The sequence below is a fragment of the Chiloscyllium plagiosum genome, unplaced genomic scaffold, assembly GCF_037043375.1.
Source record: "Chiloscyllium plagiosum isolate Xiang-an unplaced genomic scaffold, Cpla_swu_hap1 HiC_scaffold_9, whole genome shotgun sequence".
Classification (NCBI taxonomy): Eukaryota; Metazoa; Chordata; class Chondrichthyes; order Orectolobiformes; family Hemiscylliidae; genus Chiloscyllium; species Chiloscyllium plagiosum.
Window position 1 is genome coordinate 68,257,256 of NW_028270147.1, and position 24,258 is coordinate 68,281,513.

The 24,258-nt window shown below is 40.6% G+C and overlaps 1 protein-coding gene across 3 annotated transcripts in view; it reads right to left on the bottom strand.

Moving 5' to 3' along the window:
• Positions 1 to 24,258, bottom strand: part of hmcn1 (hemicentin 1) — a 607,098-nt gene that overhangs the window by 302,869 nt on the left and 279,971 nt on the right. For all 3 annotated transcript variants that reach the window (XM_087990747.1, XM_043699541.2, XM_087990748.1), the window contains exons 20-21: positions 17,911 to 18,023; positions 8,020 to 8,179 (exon numbers count right to left, since the gene is read on the bottom strand). In XM_087990747.1, coding sequence (XP_087846873.1) covers positions 8,020 to 8,179; positions 17,911 to 18,023 — 273 coding nt within the window. The remainder of the gene's footprint in view (positions 1 to 8,019; positions 8,180 to 17,910; positions 18,024 to 24,258) is intronic.

A 24,258-nucleotide genomic window follows, 5' to 3' on the forward strand; every position in this document is an offset into this window, starting at 1 on the left:
TTTGTTCAGCAACATTCCCCAGTACCCTATCAGTAAGTATACAAGTACTGCCCTGATTTGCCTCTCCAAAACGCAACACCTCACATTTATCTGAATGAAATTCTATCTGCCACTCCTTGGCCCATCAACTATTCTGATCAAGGTCCTGTTGTACTCTGAGATAACCATCTTCACTGTCAACTACACCACTAATTTTGGTATCATCTGCAAACTTACTAACTAATGAGGGACTCTTATGAATTAAATGAAAACTAAGACAATAAGCTGGGTATCATTAATAGGGCCCTAACAGCATATATCTCTCAATCTTAAATAAATAAGCAAAGAAAATATCGTTCTATCATACAAAAAGTCAAAAATAGTAATAACTAACCATAATTAAGAGATGGGCCCCAGAAAACTGACACTCTAAGGAACCAGTCATGAGATTGCAGAAGATGACATCCATCACCTTTTAAAGCTAAATCATTTTGATAAGAGCCAATAAGAATGTAATGACGCGGATTCAAGATGGCAGCGACCCAGTAGGTCTGAGTCTGCTGAGCTCCATCCAGAACCCAGACAAAGTGGAGCACCTACCCTCCCTTCATCTTTTAAATTGCTAAAAATAGTTTTATTTTCCCTGACTGTTATAGCCAGGTGCACTCTAACATGACTAAAGGCAACAGAGCATGGAACTCACAATAGACAGGGTCGCCCCACCTGCAGCAACAGATGCATACACAGCCGCCCCGGAGTATTTACCTCCAGAGGCACAAGGATCGAAGCATCAATGGAAGAGACCCGGGCAAGGTGGGAGTTGATCTTAGTCATGCTGTAAAAGCACGATCTGGAGATCCAGACTCTCAGTCTGTGTGTTGGAGGGGCAGAGCAAAAGGCCGCGTCTCCGAGACCGAGGCTGAATCTTCCGTGGGTCAGGTCAGACCCTGGAGCGCCGAGAGCTCCAGGTCGTTGGAAGAATATCCGATTGCTGGGCCTTCCCGAACAGGAGGAAGAAGGCCAGCTCGCTAACTTCCTGGAGCAATGGCTCCCACAACTGCTGAGGCTGGAGTCTGAGGTAGGCCGGGTGCGTGTCAAGCGAGACCACCAGGTCGCAGTGCTCAGGCCCGGATCGGACCAGCACCCCAGCCCAGTCCTAGTGCGATTCTAGAACTACAGAAACAAACAAATGCTGCTGGAGGCCTCCAGAGCACTGGGAAAGGATCCCCAGACTATGGTGTACAAGGGATCAAGAATACTACTCTTTCAGGACTTCTCCCCAGTCATGATCCACAAGAGGAAGGCATTTGATGAGGTAAAGAAGCGTATGAGGAATCTGAATATTCAATACTCAACGAGATATCCGGCAACACTGCGCTTCAGCCACGGAGGGTCTGTGTTTAACTTTGGATCGCCGGAAACGGCAAAATAATTTTTGGACACTATAAAACAGACTGAATGGCCTGAATTATATGGACAATTATTCTATTTTACCCTTCTTTCCTCCCTTTTTTTCATTATTTTTCTTAATTTTATTTGTAATCTGCTTGGTTTGCCTTTGTTGGTTTTTTAAAATTTTTCCTTTAATATATGTTGGGACTATAATTTTATATGTTTGATCTCATGTTGCTGTTTTGCCAAGAATGCCTAGGGATAGTAGTATGGGAGGGATGGGTTGTGTACCCACCTTTAACTCCCTTGTTATAAGATATTAGTATTTGTTATCTTGCTTTGTGAGGTCTGCGGCGAGGGCATGGCTCCAGCTGGAAGGAGTCATGGTGGGATTATTGGATGGTAGGAGTGCCCCGTGTGGACAAGGGGGAAAGTCTCCTTTTAGTTATGTTTTGTGTTGTTACATCTTCAGAGTAGTTTTTAGCAGTTTTGATTTAGTAGTTTTAAAGGTTGTATTTTTAAATTTATGTGAATTGTTTATAGTCTTTACTCAGTACTCTATGAGTGGGGTTCTTCCTCCTGGGGGCTCTAGGACTCTCTTGGACAATCATGGCTTGGCATTTGTTTAAATGGTGCACCTGGAATATTAAAGGGAGTTACTCACCAATTAAAAGGAAAAGGATATTGTCAAGTCTTAAAAAAGAGAAGGTCGATATAGCCCTATTACAGGAAACACACTTAACTGACGAGGAGCATTTGAAGCTGCAGCGGGGAGGATTTGGCCAAGTGTTCTTCTCATCTTTTAACTCGAAAAGTAGAGGAGTGGCCATTCTCATTCAGAAGAAACTTCCGTTTCAAATGTTAAGCCAAATAAAGGATGAGTCTGTGCGGTTTATAATATTTAAAGCTCTAATACATGGCAAAAAGTACGGGATCCTGAATGTACATCCTTTTAAATTCGCAACTAATGCACTCACTAGACTGATGGGCCTTGGGGTGTCATACAATTATAGGACAGGATGCCTAGGGGCTCTGTGGGTTTATCTCTACAATCTAGGCAGTTGATGGATTTGAATAGGAAGTTGAGACTGGTAGACATGTGGAGATGTCTTCACCCTGAGGGTAGAGATTTTACCTTTTATTCTAACCCACGTAAGTGCCAAACCAGAATTCATATGTTGTTTGTCCCTTTGGCCTTTTTGAGCTCGATACTGTCCTGCAAAAAAGGGAATATAGCTGTTTCAGACCACGTGGCAGTGTATATGGAGGTTAAGGCTAGTGGTGATGAGATGGTCTCTTGGCACTGCCATATGGACTGAAAATGTGTTGCTGGAAAAGCGCAGCAGGTCAGGCAGCATCCAGGGAATAGGAGAATCAACATTTCGGGCATAAGCCCTTCTTCAGGAATTTCTGAAGAAGGGCTTATGCCGAAACGTCGATTCTCCTGTTCCCTGGATGCTGCCTGACCTGCTGCATTTTTCCAGCAACACATTTTCAGCTCTGATCTCCAGCATCTGCAGACCTCACTTTCTCCCCACTGCCGTATGGACCCTTTTCTACTGAAAGATAGTAAGTTTATAAAATACTTTTTTCAGGAATTTAAAGCTTTCTGGGATATTAACTTAGGACGGCCAGCAACCCATCGATGATGTGGGAGACTGCCAAGGCCTATGTACGGAGCTTGAATATCTTGTATTCTTCAACCTGGAAACGACAGAGGGGAGAACAACAATTTCTGCTCGAGGCTCGCCTGAAGGCAACTGTGTCAGCGTATGTTGATGGACGGTCCATAACCAAATTGCTGTGGATTATAGACCTCAGGGCTACGTTGAATGCTGCACTTACTCAAACAGCAAAGAGGGAGATGTTATTTGCGAAGCAGGGACTATTTGAGTACGGTGATAAGCCAGGCAGGTACTTAGCATACCTTGCCCAAAAGAAGAAGGCTCCCTAATCTATTATATATATTAGAGAGAGTGCTGGAACTTTGACCTGTGATACTAAAACGATCAATGCAGCATTTAGAAAGTCCTATTTTGAACTGTATCAATTGGAGGACTGTGAGGATAGAACGAGAAAGGTGAAGTCCTTTTTTTAGAACTTGGACCTCTCGGGTGTAACCTCGGAGTAGGTGTCCTTTTTGAGTTCCCCCTTGACAATTCAGGAAGTGCAGGAGGCGGTGAGGCTGCTCCAGATTGGTAAAGCGCCCAGGCCAGATGGATTTCAAATTGAGTTCTATAAGGTATTTATAGATTAACTGGCTGGACCGCTTATGGACATGTACACCTATTCATTCAGTCAGGGTAGTCTCCCATCCTCTTTGAGAGAAGCAAATATCTGTCTCATTTTCAAGAAAGGGAAAGCCCCAGAAGATTGTACTTCATACAGGCCTATATCCTTATTGAATGTGGACTTTAAAATCCTGTCGAAAACGCTGGCATTAAGACTGGAGAGGGTACTGCCGTTTATCATAAAAGAGGACCAGACGGGGTTTATTAAGGGTCGTAGGTCTACTAATAATATTAGAAGAGTACTAAATATGGTGCAAGTATGCCAACAAAGAGCAATACCGGCCTTGATCATTGTCCTAGATGCAGAGAAAGCATTCAATCAGCTAGAACGGCCATACCTTTTTTATATTATGGAACGGTTTGATCTTGGAGAAGTTTTTACCAAATGGGTTGCAGTGCTATATAGTGACCCAAAAGCAGTGGTACTTACTATTGGTATGAGATCAGATAGTTTTAGTGTTGGCCGAGGTTGTCGCCAAGAGTGTCCTATTATTCACACTATTCGAACCGCTGGCGGAAGCCATTTGGAAGGACCTCAGCATAACGGCCCCGGAATTAGGATCAAGCAAGCATAAAATTACTTTTTATGCGGATGACATACTTCTTTTCTTAACTGATCCACTGACATCTGTGCCCCACTTAATACAAGTGGTTAATTTATTTGGTGTGTTTTCCGGGTACAAAATTAATTTCATGAAATCAGAAGCCATGCCAGTGGGAGGTCTTAGCAGCATATCCAACTTTGGGGATGGAACTCATTTCCCCTTTCAGTGGTCACAGGGAGGTTTTCTGTACTTAGGTATCTTTATCACCCTGGCTTTCGATCAGCTATATAAAGCTAACTATGTGTGCAGTTGTTAGAGAGAAAATAAGACAGGGAAGACCTTCTGATATCCTGGTTGGGAAGAATGCCTCTGGTCAAAATAAATGTCCTCCCTCACCTACTATACCCCATGAGTATGCTTCCTTTGATATTGCAGAGGCAAGTGCTGCGAAGGCCTTATGCCTGGCTTGGATCTTTTATTTGGCATCATAGATGGCCCCTTATCAAATTAGATAAACTGCAGCTCTCACAAGAAAGGGGGGGGGGGGGGGCTAGATTTCCTGGACATTAGGAAGTACTAACTGACCTCCTTGCTGTCATACATGGCTGATTGTGCCTCTCATGATCGACGATCAAGTTGGTTGGACATCGAGGCTTCCCAGGCAAAATGTCCCCTCATTAACCTGTTGTTTATGGACAAGATGAGAACAGTCACGGATCATTGTAAAAACCTGATTGTCCTAAACACAGTCAAAGCTTGGAGGTTGATGCGACAGGGTGAGTGTAATTTACAAAAAACCTCCCCCTTCACTCCTTTAATGGGAATGTTGGGATTTCAGACAGGTTTGATAGACGTCGGTTTTAAACTTTGGGAGTCTAGAGGAGACTCCTGCTTGGGAGATTTATTTGATGAGGACGTCATGATGTCCTTTGAACAGTTGCGTCTGAAGTTCGGGCTACCTAGCAAGGACCTCTTCCGATATTTTCAAGTACAAGTCTTTGTCCAAAAAAAAAAACCACACTGATGGTTAATCCCTATAAATCGGATATGGAGAGGAGAGTGCTTCAGCCAGTGGGTGCACCCTCGGTCAGTAGTCTCTATCACTTGCTAGGTACTAATGTGTCGAAGGACATGCAATGACTATGTAAAATCTGGGCTTAAGAATTAGGGGTGGAAACCTCCTCAGAGATGTGGGAGGACATCTGGGAAAATGCTAGAAAGATCTCTATTTGTAATAGGACTCAAACTATTCAATTGAAGATACTTTATAGGTCCCATATAATGCCAGAACGGCTTGCAAAGTTTAAGATAGGAGTGTCCCTAATGTGCCCTAAGTGCATTGTTTGTGGACATGCCACAGGATCAGCAAGTACTTGGATAGTGTAGCAAATGCCTTGACAAAGATCTTGGGAACCATGGGTTGGATCCCATGTCTCTCTTTATGGGTTTTCCAAAATTTCCCTCTCTAGACATACGTGGGAAGAAACTGTTTACTATCCTCTCTTTTTGTGTGAGGAAAAATATTTTAGTGAGCTGGATATTGGAAAATCCCCCAAGACTCTTGAACCGGCATAGAATAGTTATAGAACATATTCCCCTGGACGTCCTTACAAATATGTTGCACCAAAAAACGGAATTGTTTTATAGAACATAGCGGCCCTTCTTGAGTTGTATCGATGTAGATGTATCGGCCATATTATCTAGGGCCTTTTCCAGCCGTGAGGACGATGTCTATCGGTTCGGGGACCCCTGGAGGAAGAATCCTGTATAAATATGGGTATATTCACTATTGCTCCCATTGATGGGAACTGCAATGAGAGTGTGTTGAGTGTTGTAACTTTATTGAACATAAATTAAGCTACCTTGTTATGACTTGGTATAATTCTATTTTGAATGTTTATTTATTTATTTTTTTGTTAGCTATTTAATGTACTGTAGCTTCTATTTTATATATAGAGCTTTCTTTTTTTATATACATCCTCATTTGTGTTTTGGTAGTTTGCAGAGTAGATCAGTAGCCCATTTTCTTTATTTATATTGTAAAGTGGTTACACTATTTTGTATTAGTTTTGTAATTTTGTTAAAAAAACTTTAAAACTTTTTAAAATTAAAAATGAATGTAATGACATAGTGCTGTAGAGTCAGTGTTGGACAACAGTTGAGACAGTGGGGTGAGACTTGAAAAGTTGATAAACAGCAACTTTTAAGTGATCAAGACACATACCAAGTTTGAAACTGAAATTAGTTTGAACCCTGCTGTTAAATTGGAAACAGAAAACCCCAGAGATGGAGTGTCAACTACACACTTTAAGCTGAATGGGAAAGCATAAGCCATGATATGGCCATAAATTCAAAACTCTGCTTTGATAAGTCTTATTTTATAACTTAAGTGAAGTTTCCTGAGTTACCTCACTCAGCTGTTTCCTGGTGCCTTGTTGATTGAAGTCTCAAATGTATAAATAAACATTGGGTTTTGAGTTTAAATTGTAACCTAAACTTTACACCACATATTTCTATATTAATTACTTTCAATTCACTTAAATGGCACTTGATTTTATTTTGTAAGATTTCAATGCAGAAAGAGACCACCTGATCTACCATGTTGACAGTGGTTCCCTATAAGTGCAACTCAGGTGGTCTAACTCCCTACAGATGTTCAGGTGTCTAACATCGCCTCTTTATTTAAGTAGGATTGAAAGATTATGGTCAGCTTCTCCAAAATCTTTTCCCTTATTTCCCTCAGCATTCTTGGATTCATCCCAGTTTATCCTTGAAATGTATCAATTTTGCAAGCAGCAGCCATTCTAATGCCATTTCCCTACCAATATTTAAATTGATCCAGCATCTCAATCACCTTCTCACTTACTACATCTCTAGCAGCATCTTATTCCTTGGTAAAGGCAGATGCACAGTACTAATTTAATACTTCAGCCATGCCTCTGTCCCACATAGATCCCCCTTTTTGGTATCCACCCCTTCTCCTATTTATGTAATTATAGAAAACTTGTATTCCCAATTTTTACAGCAATCGTCGGCTTTAATTTTCACATGCCCTCAGAAATTTGATATTCAGCCTTGCCCCCCGCCTTGTGTTACTACTTGATATTGATCAGCCCCCTTTTCTGCTTCAACTAAATTTCCATCTCATCTATTGTCTAGAGAGATCTGATTTTGTTTGCCCTCGCTTTGCCCTTGTGAGAATGTATCTGATAACTGGATATATTCTTCAGAGGAATCTTCCCTTTAACTGGCACCTAAAACTGAATATCTGTTAGAGAGCAGTATGCACTCAGGGACCCCTGTATTGCTTGCCTGTTCTCCGTGAGTGCCCAATGACCATCTATTCCCTTCCTGCCTGCACTCCCACAATCTGCAAAGAGTCCACATGACAAAACATACTATTCATGGAGCTCACATCGTTGCAAATGCAAAAAGTGACTCTGGTGCTCCAGCCAAGGATGCGCATTGTACATTTGTTTTTCCACGAATATCCCAGATTTGTACATTTTTCTTTACTTTATTGGCATTGGATCTCAATTACTGACATTTTAACATGAATACTGTTAATCTAAAATGCTGTGGTGTTAGTACTATCATTGTAACAGGGACAGTTAGGGAAAAATACAGCTGTGTATTGTGGCCTGCCTCATTCATGATCTGTAAACTGGACAATGGCAAAAGAATTACCTCATTATCTTGTCAGTCATTGTTGTGCTATGAATAAGTGCAGCTGATTCAGGGATATGCCAGAGCAACAAGCATATAAATTGAAAATGCACAACACAACTATGTGGTTTCACATAAACTCATACCATAAACTGTCAGCTGAACTTTACGTGAGGCGTAGCCTGCTGCATTTGTTGCTGTACACACAAATTCCCCAGTTTCTTTACCAGTTGGTGAAGATATCAACAAACCACCATCTGGCTCTGTGCTGATTTTCCCCAAGTGCTGGCTTATGAGTTCACCATTCTGCAAAAGAAAATAGAAATTATTTTCAACGACTTTCAAAACTACAATTTATGGATGTAGGTTTGCTTGCTGAGCTGGAAGGTTCGTTTTCAGACATTTCATTACCATACTAGATAACATCATCAGTAAGCCTCCAGTTGGAGCACTGGTGGTATGGTCCCCTTTCTATTTAATTAAATGGAAAGGGGGCCATATCACCAGTGCTTCATCCGGAGGCTCACCGATGATGTTACTTAGTATGGTAATGAAATATCTGAAAACAAACCTTCTAGCTCAGCGAGCAAACCTACATCCAAAACCTCAACTTGAGCTATAAATCTTCTCAAAACTCGCTAACTACAATTTATAATCATTATTTGACAGTATCTCGTGTTTCTGAAAACTCTGCATTGTGGTCATTAGTAATGACCCAAATGAAACTTGCTGACCTACTTCAAGTTAACTTTTTTTTTATAGATATTTTTATTAGAAATTTAACATTTTTACAAGTTTACAAAAATAAACAAAACTCTCAGATATAAACATTGATATACAATTAGCTCAAATATACAATAGCCAAAATTTGACAAAAAAAAACAAAACAACAAAAAAAAACAAACAGACAAAACTCAACTATCTACTAATCTAACCTACAACTAACCAGGGTGTATATTTAAGTCTCTTACATGCTCGGGATGTGTTAACATCAGATATGATAAAACCCGTATTCGTGCGGGATTCCTCCCCCGAGGGGCCGCGGACCAGCCAGGTTTGTAGTCTCAATTAAATAAAAGCCCTTGTTAGGATAGCCGAAATATCTGTATTTATGTAATTCAAAAAGGGCTGCCATATTTTATAAAATAATTCGGTCTTTCGGTGCACCATATTTGTAAGGAAGTCAAGGGGAATACATTCCATAATTAGTCTGTGCCAATTTGAAAGTCCAGGGGGGCCCTCCGCCACCCAGTTCATCAAAATATTTTTCCTTGCACAGAAAGAAAGAATAGAAAATAGTCTCTTCCCGTACGTGTCCAGGGAGGGAAAGTTCGAAAAGCCCAAGAGGAGAGATACGGGGTCCACTTTTATTTCCGTTCCTAAAATTTCTGTCAGGGTACTTGCTACTTTAGTCCAATATCTACGGATCTTATGACAGGTCCATAAGCAATGTACAAGAGTGCCCACCTCTATTTTGCATTTAGGACACATTGGAGATGCTCCTGCCTTAAATTTTGCCAATCGAACCGGTGCTATATGGGCCCTATGAAGTATCTTCAGCTGGATAGCCTGGGTTCTGTTACAAATAGTAATTCTTCTAGCATTTTCCCAGATATCATTCCACGTTTCTGTGGAGATTTCTAGTCCCAGATCCTGATCCCATGTTTTAAGCAGATTATCCATATCTCCCGATACTTCATCATGTAGCAAATGACAAATATTACTGACGGAAGATACCCCCACTGGTCGTAGGACACTACATTCTCTATCGGATTTATAAAGACTATCTAATAACGTAGTCTTCTTCTGTATAAAATCTCGAATTTGGAAGTATCGAAAGAGGTCTCCATTGGGTAATCCGAATTTCTGACGCAGCTGTCCGAAAGACATCAGGACCCCATCTTAAAATAAATCCCCGAGACATGAGATACCCCTGGCTCTCCAGAGTTTAAAAGTGGCATCTGTTAACCCCGGTTGGAATCCCCATGCTCCCACTATCGGTGCATAGGGGGATGTTTTATGTGAATTACCCTCATTTTGCCGCATTATATTCCAAGCCTTGATTGTATTCAGTATTATAGGGTTTTTACAGTGATCTGTAATGATTTTCCTCTTGTCTGAGAATAAAAGGTTAATAAGTGGGTATTTTACTTGAGAAGCCTCGATGTCCAACCAGATTGATTGTGGATCAGACAAGACCCAATCAGCTATATAACTTAATAGGGAACTTAATTGATATTTCCTAAAATCTGGGAAGTCCAATCCACCCCTTGCCTGTGGAAGCTGTAGCTTCTTCAGCTTAATGAGGGGCCGCCTATGGTTCCAGATAAAGGAACTCAGCCAGCCGTATAATTTACATAAAGCTGTCCTCGGCAGCATCACCGGAAGCATTCTCATAGGATATAGGAGACGGGGCAGGATATTCATTTTGATTAATGCTATTCTACCCAGCCAGGAAATTGGCAGGTCTCCCCATCGCTGGAGGTCCTGCCTTATCCTTTCCAATAAATACACAAAATTAGCCTTATACAACTGACCAAATACTGGAGTAATAAAAATGCCTAAATATAAGAAACCCTCCAGGGACCAACGAAAGGGAAAAAGGGAACCGTCCGCTAAGCGGGGTATCACAGCAAGGCCACCCATTGGCATAGCTTCCGATTTTGAAAAATTAATTTTATAGCCTGAGAATGCACTAAATGTATTAATAACTTGGATTAAGCGAGGTATGGACATCAAAGGGTTACTGAGGAATAGAAGAACATCATCTGCATAAAAGGTAATTTTATGTTTACCTGTACCAATCCTTGGGGCCACTATATTAGGATCAGCTCGTATAGCTTCTGCTAGTGGTTCAATTATTAGCGTGAATAACAATGGCGAGAGGGGACATCCCTGACGGCAGCCCCTACCCACACTGAAGCTATCCGAGCCTAATCCATTGGTGACCACAACTGCTTTGGGATCACTATACAATGTTGAGATCCATTTGGTAAACACCTGTCCAACACCAAACCTCTCCAATGTGTAAAACAAATATGACCATTCGACCCTATCAAATGCCTTTTCCGCGTCTAATGCAACCACTACTCCTGGTATCTTTCCCTGATGACAAGCTTGAATCATATTCAGAGCCCTTCTAACATTATTGGATGATCTACGGCCCTTAATAAACCCCGTCTGATCCTCCTTTATAATATGTGGCAGTATCCTTTCTAATCTCAGTGCTAACGTTTTAGAGAGGATTTTAAAATCTACATTTAGCAAGGATATTGGTCTGTATGATGTACAATCTTCTGGGTCCTTTCCTTTTTTGAGGATAAGAGAGATATTTGCCTCTTTCAGCGAAGGCGGGAGACAGCCCTGACTATATGCATAGTTATACATGTCCATAAGTGGACCAACCAGTATTTCTGTAAATTCTTTATAGAATTCAGCTTGAAAGCCATCTGGGCCCGGCGTCTTACCATTTTGAAGGTGCCTAATTGCATCAACTATTTCTTGGGGTGTAAGAGGAGCATTTAGGACCGATTTTCCAGACCTAACTTGTTCCGGAGTTAGGTCTGGAAAAGTCAAATTTTTAAAAAATGACTGCATCCTCTTCGCCCTATCTTCACAATCCTGTGATTTATATAACTCAGAATAGAATTTTCTAAAGGTCGCATTAATCTTTTTATGATCATGAGTCAAAATACCCGTACTTTCCTTGATAGACATAATAGTCTGAGGGGCCTTTTTTTTCTTTGCAAGAAATGCTAAGTATCTACCCGGTTTGTCGCCATATTCATATAACCTTTGCTTTGCAAATAATATTTCCCTCTTAGCCGTTTGAGTAAGTGTAGTATTTAGAGCTGTCCTAAGAGCTGTAATCCTTTGCAATTTAATAATAGAGGGTCTATCAGTGTATGCTGTTTCAGCCGCTTTTAAGCGGGCTTCAAGCAAACGCTGTTGTTCTCCTTTTAATTTCTTCTGGGTCGCTGAGTAGGAGATGATCAAGCCTCGCATGTAAGCTTTGATGGTCTCCCACATCATTGACGGGTTGCTAGCTGTACCTGAATTAATTTCTAAAAAAAGTTTTAAATTCTTGAGAGAAGTACTTTACAAATTTACTATCTTTCATTAAGAAGGGGTCCATACGCCAATGCCGAGGGGATGTCCCACTGTTCCTCGCCTTAGTTTCCATATATACAGCAGCGTGGTCAGAAATTGCTATATTACCTATTTTACAGGATGATATGGAATTTAAAAAAATTGAGGGGGCAAAAAACATATCAATTCTGGTATGACATTTATGTGGATTAGAGTAGAAAGAAAAATCTCTACCCTGTGGATGAAGACATCTCCATACATCTACTAATCCTAATTCTTTGTTCAGATCCATCAATTGTCTAGATCTGGGAGATACTCCTGCAGTACTCTTGGGAATCCTGTCTATTTCCGGATCCATAATACAATTAAAGTCTCCCCCTATAATTATATGACGGGCATCAAAAGCCATCAATTTTGAGAAGGCTTCTGTTATAAATTTAAAGGGGTGTGCCGGGGGGCAGTACAAATTTAAAATCCCATATTCCTCTCCATTTATGAGAGCTTTAATCAAGATATATCGTCCAGATTCGTCTTTTATCTGCTTTAGGATTTTGAAAGGGAAATTCTTCCGAACAAGAATAACAACTCCCCTGCTTTTTGAGCTAAAAGAAGAAAAAAAGGCCTGATCAAATCCGCCCTGTCGTAATTTCAAGTGTTCTTTATCTGACAGATGTGTCTCCTGTAGGAGAGCTATATCAACTCTTTCCTTCTTAAGATTTGATAATATTTTCTTCCTTTTAAGTGGCGAATTACTCCCTTTGACATTCCAGGTGCACCACTTAACCGATTGATCAACCATAATCCTCTGGGCCAATCTGAGACCCCTCGGGAGGGGGAACCCTATCCAGAACATCCCGAGCATGGAACATGTAAAATTTACAAAAATAAACCCTCTTTAATACACCCACAACAATACAGTAAAAAACTATTTCTAAATAAAAAAAATATAAAACGTATCTAAGTGGAGACTTTCCCCCTTGTTCCCAGGGGGCATCACTTCCTCTCCAAAAATCCCTCATATCCTCTCCCAACCAATGCCCCACCCTTGACCCAGGCACTCCTCAATAAAGTGAGGAAAATTCAAATATAATACAAAGCTAGAGTTAACAGTGAGCACCCCACCCCCACCCCTACCAACACCTGGGTATATTTGGTAATGTTAATACCATATATAAACATATAACTATAAAATTACCAGTTCAACAAATAATAATTAAATATGATAATACAAAATAACGAAGGGAAAAACAACCCCGCTCCTAAAGACAGAGGTAAAATCGAATAAGGTAACCACCTCCCCCCACCAACATTAACCAAATCCCCCAGCTTATATATACATATATATACATACACATACATATATATATATATATACATACATACACACACACACACACATACATACACCCCTCATATATATATAAAATAATAACAGAAAACAACTCCAAGGGGGGGGGGGGGGGGGAGAAAATCAAATCCCTCTCCCCAGCCCCCATAATAATATTAAGCAATAAGGTAAGAAAAAAAAAGGGGGGGGGATATAAACCAAAACGGGGGGGGGGGGAAGGCAGACCAACATCCATTATGTCCTACAGTTTATCTAAGAGAGTCCAAGAATTCCTTAGCCTTTTCTGGTGATCCAAAGTTATATACAGATCCTTCATGGTTAAAGCGTAACAACGCTGGGTAGCGTAAGGAGTACTGTACATTTAAGTCCCTTAAACGCTTCTTCGCCTCGTCGAATGCCTTCCTCTTTCGAACCAGAGCCGGGGAAAAGTCCTGAAATAGCATGATCTTGGATCCTTTGTAAATCATAGCTTGGGGGTCTTTTCCGAGATTTCTAGAGGCTTCTAGGAGTATCTGCCTCTCCCTGTAGCTCTGCAGCCGGAACAGGACCGGGCGTGGGCGCTGGTTCGAGCCGGGCCCGCGTATTGCTACCCGGTAGGCCCATTCCACCCTTACCTGGCCTGATCCAGCTTGCAGATTTAAAAGTTGTGGCAGCCACTGCTCCAGGAATGCTGTAAGCTGGCCTTCCTCTTCCCGTTCGGGAAGGACCAGCAAACGAATATTTTTTCGACGACCTCGATTATCGAGGTTGTCAATATGATTTTCCAAGGTCCGGACTCGCTGCTCGAGAGTCCGGACCTGATCCACGGCCGATTGAGCGGTTGTCTCCGAGGTCACGGCCTTTAGCTCCGCCCCTCCGACTCGGCGTTGAATTTCTTCAATTTCACGGTCGTGCTTCTGCAGCGCGGCCGAGAGCGACTCCCAACGATTCCTGGATTCGACGATAAAGGCATCAATCTTCGAGTCAAGCTTGGAAAGCATTTCTGCAAGACTTGCTACTGTAGGTAAGTCCCCCGGGGCGGCTGTGGACGCCTCTGCTGCAGCTGGAGAGTGTGGGGGAGGGGTTCCTGCTTGCTGAGAGCTGCGGGCTCCCTTCCCTTTAGTCATTTTAACTTAGGATAAAGTTGCTTAAATGTAATATTACACAACTAATTCAGTTACTAAACTATTATAAATGATTTATAAATGATTTGGTGAGCTTGGTAGGGGGTAGGTGACCCACTGTGCCCAAGTCTTGGGAGGAGCACTATAGACTCAGTCTTACTGGGTCGCCGCCATCTTGGATCCCCTCAAGTTAACTTTAAGCTTGCTTGTAGAAAATCTTAATTTACAGAACATCATTTAGCACGTTCATTGTGACAATTCAAATCTTTGTGACTAGGACTTAGTTAAGCTGATATAAAGCATGGCAGATATCCAAAAATTGCAAATATCATTTTGGGAACTCAAGGTTTTTATCAATACTCATAACATTTAGTTTGATTGCTCTGAATGTGGTTGTTATCTTATGCATGTCAATTACTGTACTTAACAAGATTAAGCTGAAATAGATACTCTTTTGAATAAATCTAATAAATGTTATTCTGCTATAAAGACATTATGTGTATATTTTAATACATTTAACAGTGAATATAGACCAAGATGCCACATCCAGTTGTGAATTTTGGTGGACAATTTAAAAAGATTTGAAGGAGGAACCACAAGTAACCCCATCCTAAATAATGGGAGAGTCCAGCACATCAATGCAAAAGATAAGGCTGAAACATTTACACCAACTTTCAAGTTGGATGATCCGTGTTAGCTCCTCTGGAGGGTCCTAGCATCAGAGGTGCTGGTCTTCAGCCAATTTAATTCATTCCATGTGATATCAAAAACTGGCAGACAGCACCGGATACTGCAAAGACTCTGGGCCCTGACGACATTCTGGCAATAGTACTATTTGGGCTCCAGAACTTGCCACACCCTGAGTCAAGCTGTTCCTGCACAGTAAAACATTAGCATCTACCCAGCAATGTGGAAGATTGCCCAGGCATGTCTTGTTCACAAAAGCAGGACCATGGCAGGCAGGTGGTCTCGGTCGGCAGCTAGCAGCTGACTTAGAACTGGTGAGGACCAGGGGAATCTGACTGTTTAATAAAATTAAAGCATCGTGAAGGCTGCAGGTTGGTGTTGACGCAATGTGATTTCTGCCCAGTGCTCTGAATGTCAAAGTGAAGAATTCATTGTTGATGACAGCTTCCACTACTTTACTGATGATTGAGAGGAGATTGATGGGGTGATAATTGACCAGGTTAAATTTGTCCTGCTTTTTGTGAACAAGAGAGGCCTGGGAAATTTTCCACATTGCTGGGTAGATGCTAATGTTTTACTGTGCAGGAACAGCTGACTCAAGGTGTGGCAAGTTCTGGAGCCCAAATAGTTAGTACTATTGCCAGAATGTCGTCAGGGCCCAGAGTCTTTGCAGTATCCGGTGCTGTCTGCCAGTTTTTGACATCACATGGAATGAATTAAATTGGCTGAAGACCAGCACCTCTGATGCTAGGACTCTCCAGAGGAGCTGACACGGATCATCCAACTCGAAAGCTGGTGTAAATGTTTCAGCCTTATCTTTTGCATTGATGTGCTGGACTCTCCCATTATTTAGGATGAGGTTACTTGTGGTTCCTCCTCCAAATCTTTTTAAATTGCCCACCATAATTTGCAACTGGATGTGGCATCTTGGTCTATAATCACTGTTAAATGTATTAAATTATACACATAATGTCTTTATTCCAGAATAAAATTAATTAGACTGGGATATCTGGTTGACATGGATAAGTTGGACCGAAGAGTCTGTTTTCATGCTGTATATCTCTATGACTCTATGAAGAGTGTCATCAACCAGCACCTGCTCAGCAATAACATGCTTAGCAATGTCCAGTTTGAGTTATGCCAGGGCCAAGTAGCTCCTGATCTCTTAAAATCCTTGGACAAAATAGCTGAATTCGAGAGGTGAGGTGACAGAATGGCACCCCTTGAAATCAAGGCCACTTTTGACCAAGTGTGGCATAGAAAAGCCCAAGCTAGCTGGAGTCAATGGGAATGAAGGAATAACTCTCTGCTGATTGGAGTCATACCTGGCACAATGGTAAGACTATCTTGGTCATGGTTAATGGAAGTGAGTCTTCTCAGTTCCAGGATATCCCTGCAGGAGTTCCTCAGGGTAGTGTCCTAGACCCAACCATTTTTAGCTGCTTCATCAATGACCTTTCCTCCTGAATAAAGGTCAGAAGTGAGGATGTTCACTGATGACTGCACAAAGTTCAGCACCATTTGCAACTTCACGGATCCTGAAGCAGTCCATCTCCAAATGCAGCAAGACCTGATCAATATCCAGGCTTGGGCTGACAAATGGCAAGTAACATACATGCCAAACAAATGCCAGGCAATAACCATCGCCAACAAGAGAAAATCTAATCATTGTCTCTTGACATTCAATGATGTCATTGTCAGAAAATCCCCCATTACCAATATCCTAGGGGTTACCATTGACCTCTGTTCCTTGGGATGCACACTGAAACAAACGTTGACGGCACCTGGGTGATTATCAACTCAGTGAAAGACACTCTTTCGTCTCCCCAAACAAGGAGTTGACCTCGACTACGTGTTGCTGACGGACACATTCCAAGGTCCAGGACTATATACTTAGGGATGCACTAAAGCTCGGGGCAGCTGCCAAGGCGCAGTTGGGAAAGTCCGCTGTCTTTGAGATCTTCCGGCTGAATTAATTAGGGGTCTGTTCAGTTTTTGGGCCCTCCCTGTGCCTCAATGAATGTAAATATACTCTTGTACAGGTAAGACATGTCTTTGATTTGTTGGTATAGAGTCTAACTCAAATGTTTGTTCATTTGCTTGATATGCTACCACACAGAACTGAACTGCAATTGTGACAATGTATATATACAATTATTTTTTATGAATAAAGTATATTTCTGAAATAAAAAAAACTGACCTTAACCAGAAGCTCAACTGGATTTAGCACATAAAAACAACGACTGTAAGAGCAGATTGGAGGCTAGGAATACTGCAATGAGTAACTCACCACCTGATTCCCAAAGTCTGTACACTGCCTACAACACCCAAGTCACCAGTGCGATAGAATACTTCTGACATGCCGAGATAGAGTGAATGTCCAACAACACTCAAGAAGCTTCATGCCATCCAGAACAAAACAGCCTGTTTGATTGGCACCATTTGTGCAGCACCCACTCCCTCCAGCCTGAAATTCAGTAACAGCAGTATGTAGTATCTACAAGATGCGCTGCATAAATTCACCAAGGCTCCTTAGACAATACTTTCCAAATCCAACAGCACTATATCTAGAAGGACAAGAGCAACAAGTACATGGGGACACTACCACCTAGAAGTTCTCCTCCAAGCCACTCATCATCCTGACTTGAAAATATATGTGGTCATTCCTTCAGTATCACTGATTTATGTGACTAAACAAGAACAGAATAACAAGACAGTGTCTTTATACTTCTCCAATTTCCAGATGATAGCAGCTTTAGATATCATTTCAAATGAATGTGTCCCAACTTGCTTACATAATAGATAAGTACCTTAGACCAGACTATAGAAGGCTTGGGAACACCATGTGCTTTGCAAGGTAGCTTGACTGAGACTCCCTCAATCGTACTGAATACTTGAGGTCCATGTTGGATGGTAGGAAGAACTGAAAGAGAAAAAGTACATTGTTCAAGTTTAGAAATGTCATTAGTGCAGGATTGGAATAATTTTATTTGTTATTCATGGAAAAGTGACCTTTTCTTAACGTTAAGTAAATGATAAAGTAACGTCATTGAAGTCCATCTGTCACTCAATTAACCTGTCTACATCTCTTTGCAGCCTTGTGTTCTCTTCAAACTTAGATCAGATTTAACCTTTGTATAGTCAGCCAACCTAGGTATATTATTCGTAGTCTCTTCATCCAAGTCATCAAAAAAAATTGAATGGTATTAATTATTGTGGCACTCCATCATTTGCACCCTGCTAACTTGAAAATGTCCAGGGTCATGTGTTATCCCTGCTTATATAGTGGACTTTTATTAGGGCACTAATGGCAAACCTCTTAGAAATCCAAAGATGTTACATCTACTGGTTTCCTTTCATCCACTCTACTAATTTCATCATCACAACATTTTATTAAAATTATCAAACACAAGTTTGCATTCATAAAACCATGCTGACTTTGACATACGATGAATTTCTAAGAGCTTTATTGGAAGTCTTTAAATAATAGATTCCAAATTTTTCTCAACAACTGATTTCAAATGTAAATGCAGTAAAATCTTCTGATACGTTAGAATAGAACATTCATTGGATGGAAAATTGCTATAGAACATAGTATGCTTTTAAAGCATAGTTCAGTTTAATTGTTAATTATTTAAATAGAGTCACAAAGTTGTACAATGTGGAAACATACCCTTTGGTCCAACTTGTCGATGCTGAACAGATACCCTAAATTAATCTAGTCCCATTTGCCAGCATTTGGCCCTCTCAACCCTACTTATTCATATATTCATCCAGATGCTCTTTAAAATGTTGTAATTGTACCAGCCTCCACCACTTCTTCTGGCAGCCCATTTCATACATGTACCATCCTTTCTGTGAAAAAGTTGCCCTTTAGGTCCCTTTGAAATCTTTTCCCTCTCACCTCAAACCTATGCCCTCTGGTTTTGGACTCTTCCCACTCTCCCACCCACACTCTAGGAGAAACAAATTTGGCTATTCACCCTTTCCATACCCTTCATGATTCTATAAACCTCTATAAGGTCACCCCTTAGCCTCCAATGCTCCAGAGAAAACAGTTCAAGCCTATTAAGCATTTCTCTATAACTCAAACTGTCCAACCCTGGCAACATCCTTGGAAATCTTTTCTGAACCCTTCCATGTTTCACAATATCCTTGCTGTAGCAGGGAAACCAGAATTGCATGCTATATTCCAAAAGTGGCCTAACCAATGTCCTGTACAGTCGCAACATGACCTCTCAATTCCTGTACTGAATGCATTGACTTATAAAGGAAAGCATACCAAACACCTTCTTCAATATCCTATCTACCTGTGACTCCACTTTCAAGGAACTATGAACTTGCACTCCAAGGTCTCTTATTTCAGCAACACTCCCCAGGACTCTAATATTAAATATATAAGTTCTGCCCGAATTTGCCTTTCCAAAATGCAGCACCTCACATTTATCTAAATTAAACTCCATCTGCCATTCCTTGGCCCATCGGCCCATCTGCCCATCTGATCCACTTCCTATTGTACTCAGAGGTAATGTTCTTCACTGTCCACTACACCTCCAATTTTGGTGTCATCTGCAAACTTACTAACCACATCTCCTATATTCACATCCAAATCATTTATGCAAATGGTGAAAACCAGTGGATCCAGCCACTGATACTCGTAGTACTGGCCTCCAGTCTGAAAAACAACCCTCCACCACCACCCTCTGTCTTCTTCCTTTGAGCCAGTTCTGTATCCAAATAGTTGGGTTCTCTCTGTATTCCATGCAATCTAACCTTGCAAACCAGTCTACCATGATGAACCTAGTCAAACTTCTTACTGAAGTCAATGTAGATCATGTCCACCGCCCTGCCCTCATCAATCCTCTTTATTACTTCTTCAAAAAACTCAATCAAGGTAGTGAGACATGATTTCCCACACACAAAGCCATGTTGACTATCCCTAATCAGTCCTTGCCTTTCCAAATACATGAAAATCCTGTCCCTCAGGATCCCCTTCAACGACTTGCCCACCACTGATGTCAGGCTCACCAGCCCCTGGCTTTTCCTTACCACCTTTCTTAAATAGTGGCGCCACATTAGCTCCCCAAATCTTTCGGCACATCACCTGCAGATACCAATGATCCAAATATCTCAGCAAGAGGGCCTGCAATCATTTCCCTAGCTTCCCAGATTTCTAGGGTGCACCTAATCAGGTCTCAGGGATTTATTCACCTTTATGCATTTTAAGACATCCAGCACCTCCTCCTCTGTAATATGGACATATTTCAAGTGGTCGCTATTTTTACCCCAAGCTCTCTATCTTCTATAGCCTTCTCCCAGTAAACACTGATGCAAAATACTCAGTTAGTATCTTCCTATCTCCTGTAATTCCACACATAGGCGACCTTGCAGATCTTTAAGGGGCCCTATGTTTTCCCTAGTTACTCTTTTGTCCTTAACGTATTTGTAGAATCCCTCTGGATTCTCCTTAACCCTATTTCCCAAAGCTATTTCATGTCCCCTTTTTGCTTTCCTGATTTCCCTCTTTAGTATATTCCTACAGCCTTTATACTCTTCTAGGGATTCACTCGATCCCTGTTGTCTGTACCTGACATATGCTTCCTTCTTATTCTTGATCAAAACCTCAGTTTCTCAAATCATCCAGCATTCCCTACACCTGTCAGCCTTGCCCTTCACCCGAACAGGAACATATTGTCTTTCTGAAGGCTTCCCATTTTCCAGCCATCCCTTTACCTGTAAATAGCCACCTCCTCCCCTCCTCCCCCAATCAACTTTTGAAAGTTCTTGCCTTATATCATCAAAATTGGGCTTCTTCCAATTTTGAATTTTAACTTAGACATCTGATCTGTCCTCTTCTATCACTATTTTAAAACTAATAAAATTATGGTCACTGGCTCCAATATGCTCTCCCACTGACACCTCAGTCACCTGTCCTGCCTTATTTTATAAGAGTAGGAGAGGTTTGTACCTCATCCAGTAGGTACATCCACATACTGACTCAGAAATGTTTTGTGTACACTCTTAACAAATTCCTCTCCATATAAGCCCTTAACACTATGGTGGTCCCAGTCTATATTTGGAAAGGTAAAATCCCTTACCATAACCACCCTATTATTTTTACAGATAACTGAGATCTCCTTACAAATTTGTTTCTCAATTTCCTGCTAACTATTAGAGGGTCTATAGTACAATCCCATTAAGGTGATCATCCCTTCCTTATTTCACAGTTCCATCCAAATAATTTCCCTGGATGTACTCTCTGGAATGTCCTCCCTAAGTACAGCCGTGATCAAATCCCTCATCAAAACCTCCACTCCTTTCCTGTCCCCCTTTCTATCCTTCCGAATAATACTAAGATGCCAGTCCTGTCCATCCTTGAGCCACGTCTCTGTAATTGCCTTGATATTCCAGTGATATTCCAGTCCCATGTCCCTAACCATGCCCTGAGTTCATTATCCTTTACCTGTTAGGCCTTTTACACTGAAATAAATGCAGTTTAATTTATCAGTCCTACCTGATTCTCGGTTTTATTTCTCCCTGCCCTGATTCTCTCCTTTTCGCAACTGCACCGATCTCATACTGATCTCTTTTCTCACTGTCTCCCCCATTTGTCTGCCTATATGAAAACTTGGACAAATATGAACTTTTGGCTTTCTTCAAAGGCACTAATGGGTAATGAAGAGCTGTGTGTTTATTAGGCTGTCCTAAGGAAGCAGGTTTGATGGCTTTGACAATTTACATGCTTCTGTGGAAGCCAAATGATTTTTAAAAATGTTTAAGTCATGTTTATTTTGATAGATAACAGAATTCTGAAGACACTAATTTTCTTTACAATCTGTACAAAAGGTGTTTAATTAGATTGATGTTTAGAGATTCTGAAAAGATTAATGGATTTTAAATGATGTTTATTTGTTGTTGTTAGATATGAGCTTTCCAATGATTTCTATATCTTATTATTGGGCTTGTTGGTGTTGTTTATGATATCATTCTAGGTGAGGAAAGGCTTTACATTGCTCTGTGGGTTGAACATTATATGAATGAACTACTGATATTGTTGAAGAACTGGGCTGACATTCATAGGAATGAACGTTGGCCTCCATTTATTAGCTCACCTACATTTCCAGTGAAAGTGATTAGCCTATCGTGTTATCCAAGACATAAAGATCCCACAAGTTGGCATTGAGAAGATGCACATTAGCATAAGCCCCAACTCCTAAATCCTGTCTACAAAGGAAACATATTGGCCAAAATATTTGCTCAATCTCTCTTACGTTTTACATTCCTCATGACGATTTCAATTGTTTCTCCCTACAAGGAATCAAAACTTACTTCAGCAACTCTCCTTTCCGTATGCTTGGGAAATCTCTTACACTCTGTTTTTATATTTCTAGTTAGCTCACTCTCATTCTATCTTGTCCCTTTTTGATCATTTTTAGTGCCCTTTTATTAGTATCTAAAACTGTCCCATTCCTCAGATTTATTTAGATTCTTTGCCATGTTATAAGCCTCTTATTTTAATCTAATACTATTCTGAACTTCCAGAATAAGCCATAGATAGATCTTTTCTGTTGAACTTCTGTTTTCAATAGAATGTATTTTATTGAACACTTTGAATTGTTTCCTTAAATATTTTCCATTTACACAATTAACATTAACAGTTCTCCCCTCATACCTACAGAATTGACTTTAAATCTAAGAATATTGTTCAGGAGTGGAGTAGGGCACTTTCAAAATTAATGTGGAATTCAACTATATTACCATAACTTTTTTGCAGCCTGTCATGAGATTATTTGTTAACTTTGCATCATTGCACATCACTAAAACTAAAATGTTTTATCTCTAGTTGGTTCCAAAATGTATTGTCACAAAAGCATTTTCCAAACTTATCTTCCAAATGAGCTTTGACAACATGATTGTTTCAGTGTACAAGAAGACTGAAGTCACTCTTTCTGCTCTCTCTTCCCCCAATGAATGGAAGAGATGTAATAATAAAACAGATGATCTATTTTACTGAAGACATGGTACTGTGAAGCTTACTTGCATTGCCATCCAGAGGGAAGCAGAATTAAATTAACCTTAGGGGTATTCAGTAATGTATTCAGTAAATCCTAAAGGTTAGTTTAAAAAGCTTAGAGTATGCAAATTGTCAAGGCAACGGGTAGATCATAAGAAGGTTCCTCGGTTTCAACCTATCTGGGTTTTCTTTTCCTGAAAGAAATTAGTTACAGTTTGGATTTGGAGAATGCTCCAGAAAATAAGTGACTTCAGGTAGCATCAGTGTTGCTGTTAGTAGACTCTAGGCAGCTGAGGGAGCATTATTTTTCTGGAAGCCATTGATAGTTAGCTAGTTCATTGCTGCTGAGAAAGTATGAAGAAAGCCCACAAGAAATGTTTGCTTGCTATAGGTGAGCAAAATTAGAGCTTAGAGAAATTCATCAGCAACTTGGAGAAGCTCAATATTTTATAAAAGATGAAGTCCTAGCAGTAATTAGACAATAGGGTGCTGCCTCAGGAATCCTGGAGCATTTGGTCTTCGGAAAATAGATGGAGATACCCAAGACATGAGCAGTCACTGAGATAATCTAAGAGAGGCATTTGAGCAAGTTCTGTAGCCAGTCTTCAGAAGTTAAAAATTCGAATCCCTTATAAAAGAAGCAAAGTGCAGGACAAGAAATCTTATTAAAACTATCAGTAACCACTGGGTGTGATCTATCTTGACCTCATTAACCATTTAAATTGCATTCTGCTGAGTATTCAACCATAGCCTGTGTTAATCCATGTTTGTCACCTTGTAAATATGGGTGCGAGAGTGTAAGTTGTGTATACTGTATATTGTATAGGTGGTTTCGTATCATTAACTTCCCTATTTGGTACGTCTATTAAAGATTATTGCATGGCCATTTTGTTCAAGTTTGAATAACTTTTATCACCTCTCATTTCAACCCTGGAATCCTGCCACTTATTTTCTTAGACATGTTTCTTCCATGCATGTTATTCTTGAAAAGATTATGATCTATCAAGCTCGACAACAAAGATTATGCTTGTCCTATATTCTAGTAACTAGAATCATAATATCTGCAAAGGTAAGTTAATCAGTATATTCACTCACATTGTGCAAGTGCTAAGATGCATTAGAGACCTTCTCCCATTGGAATGTT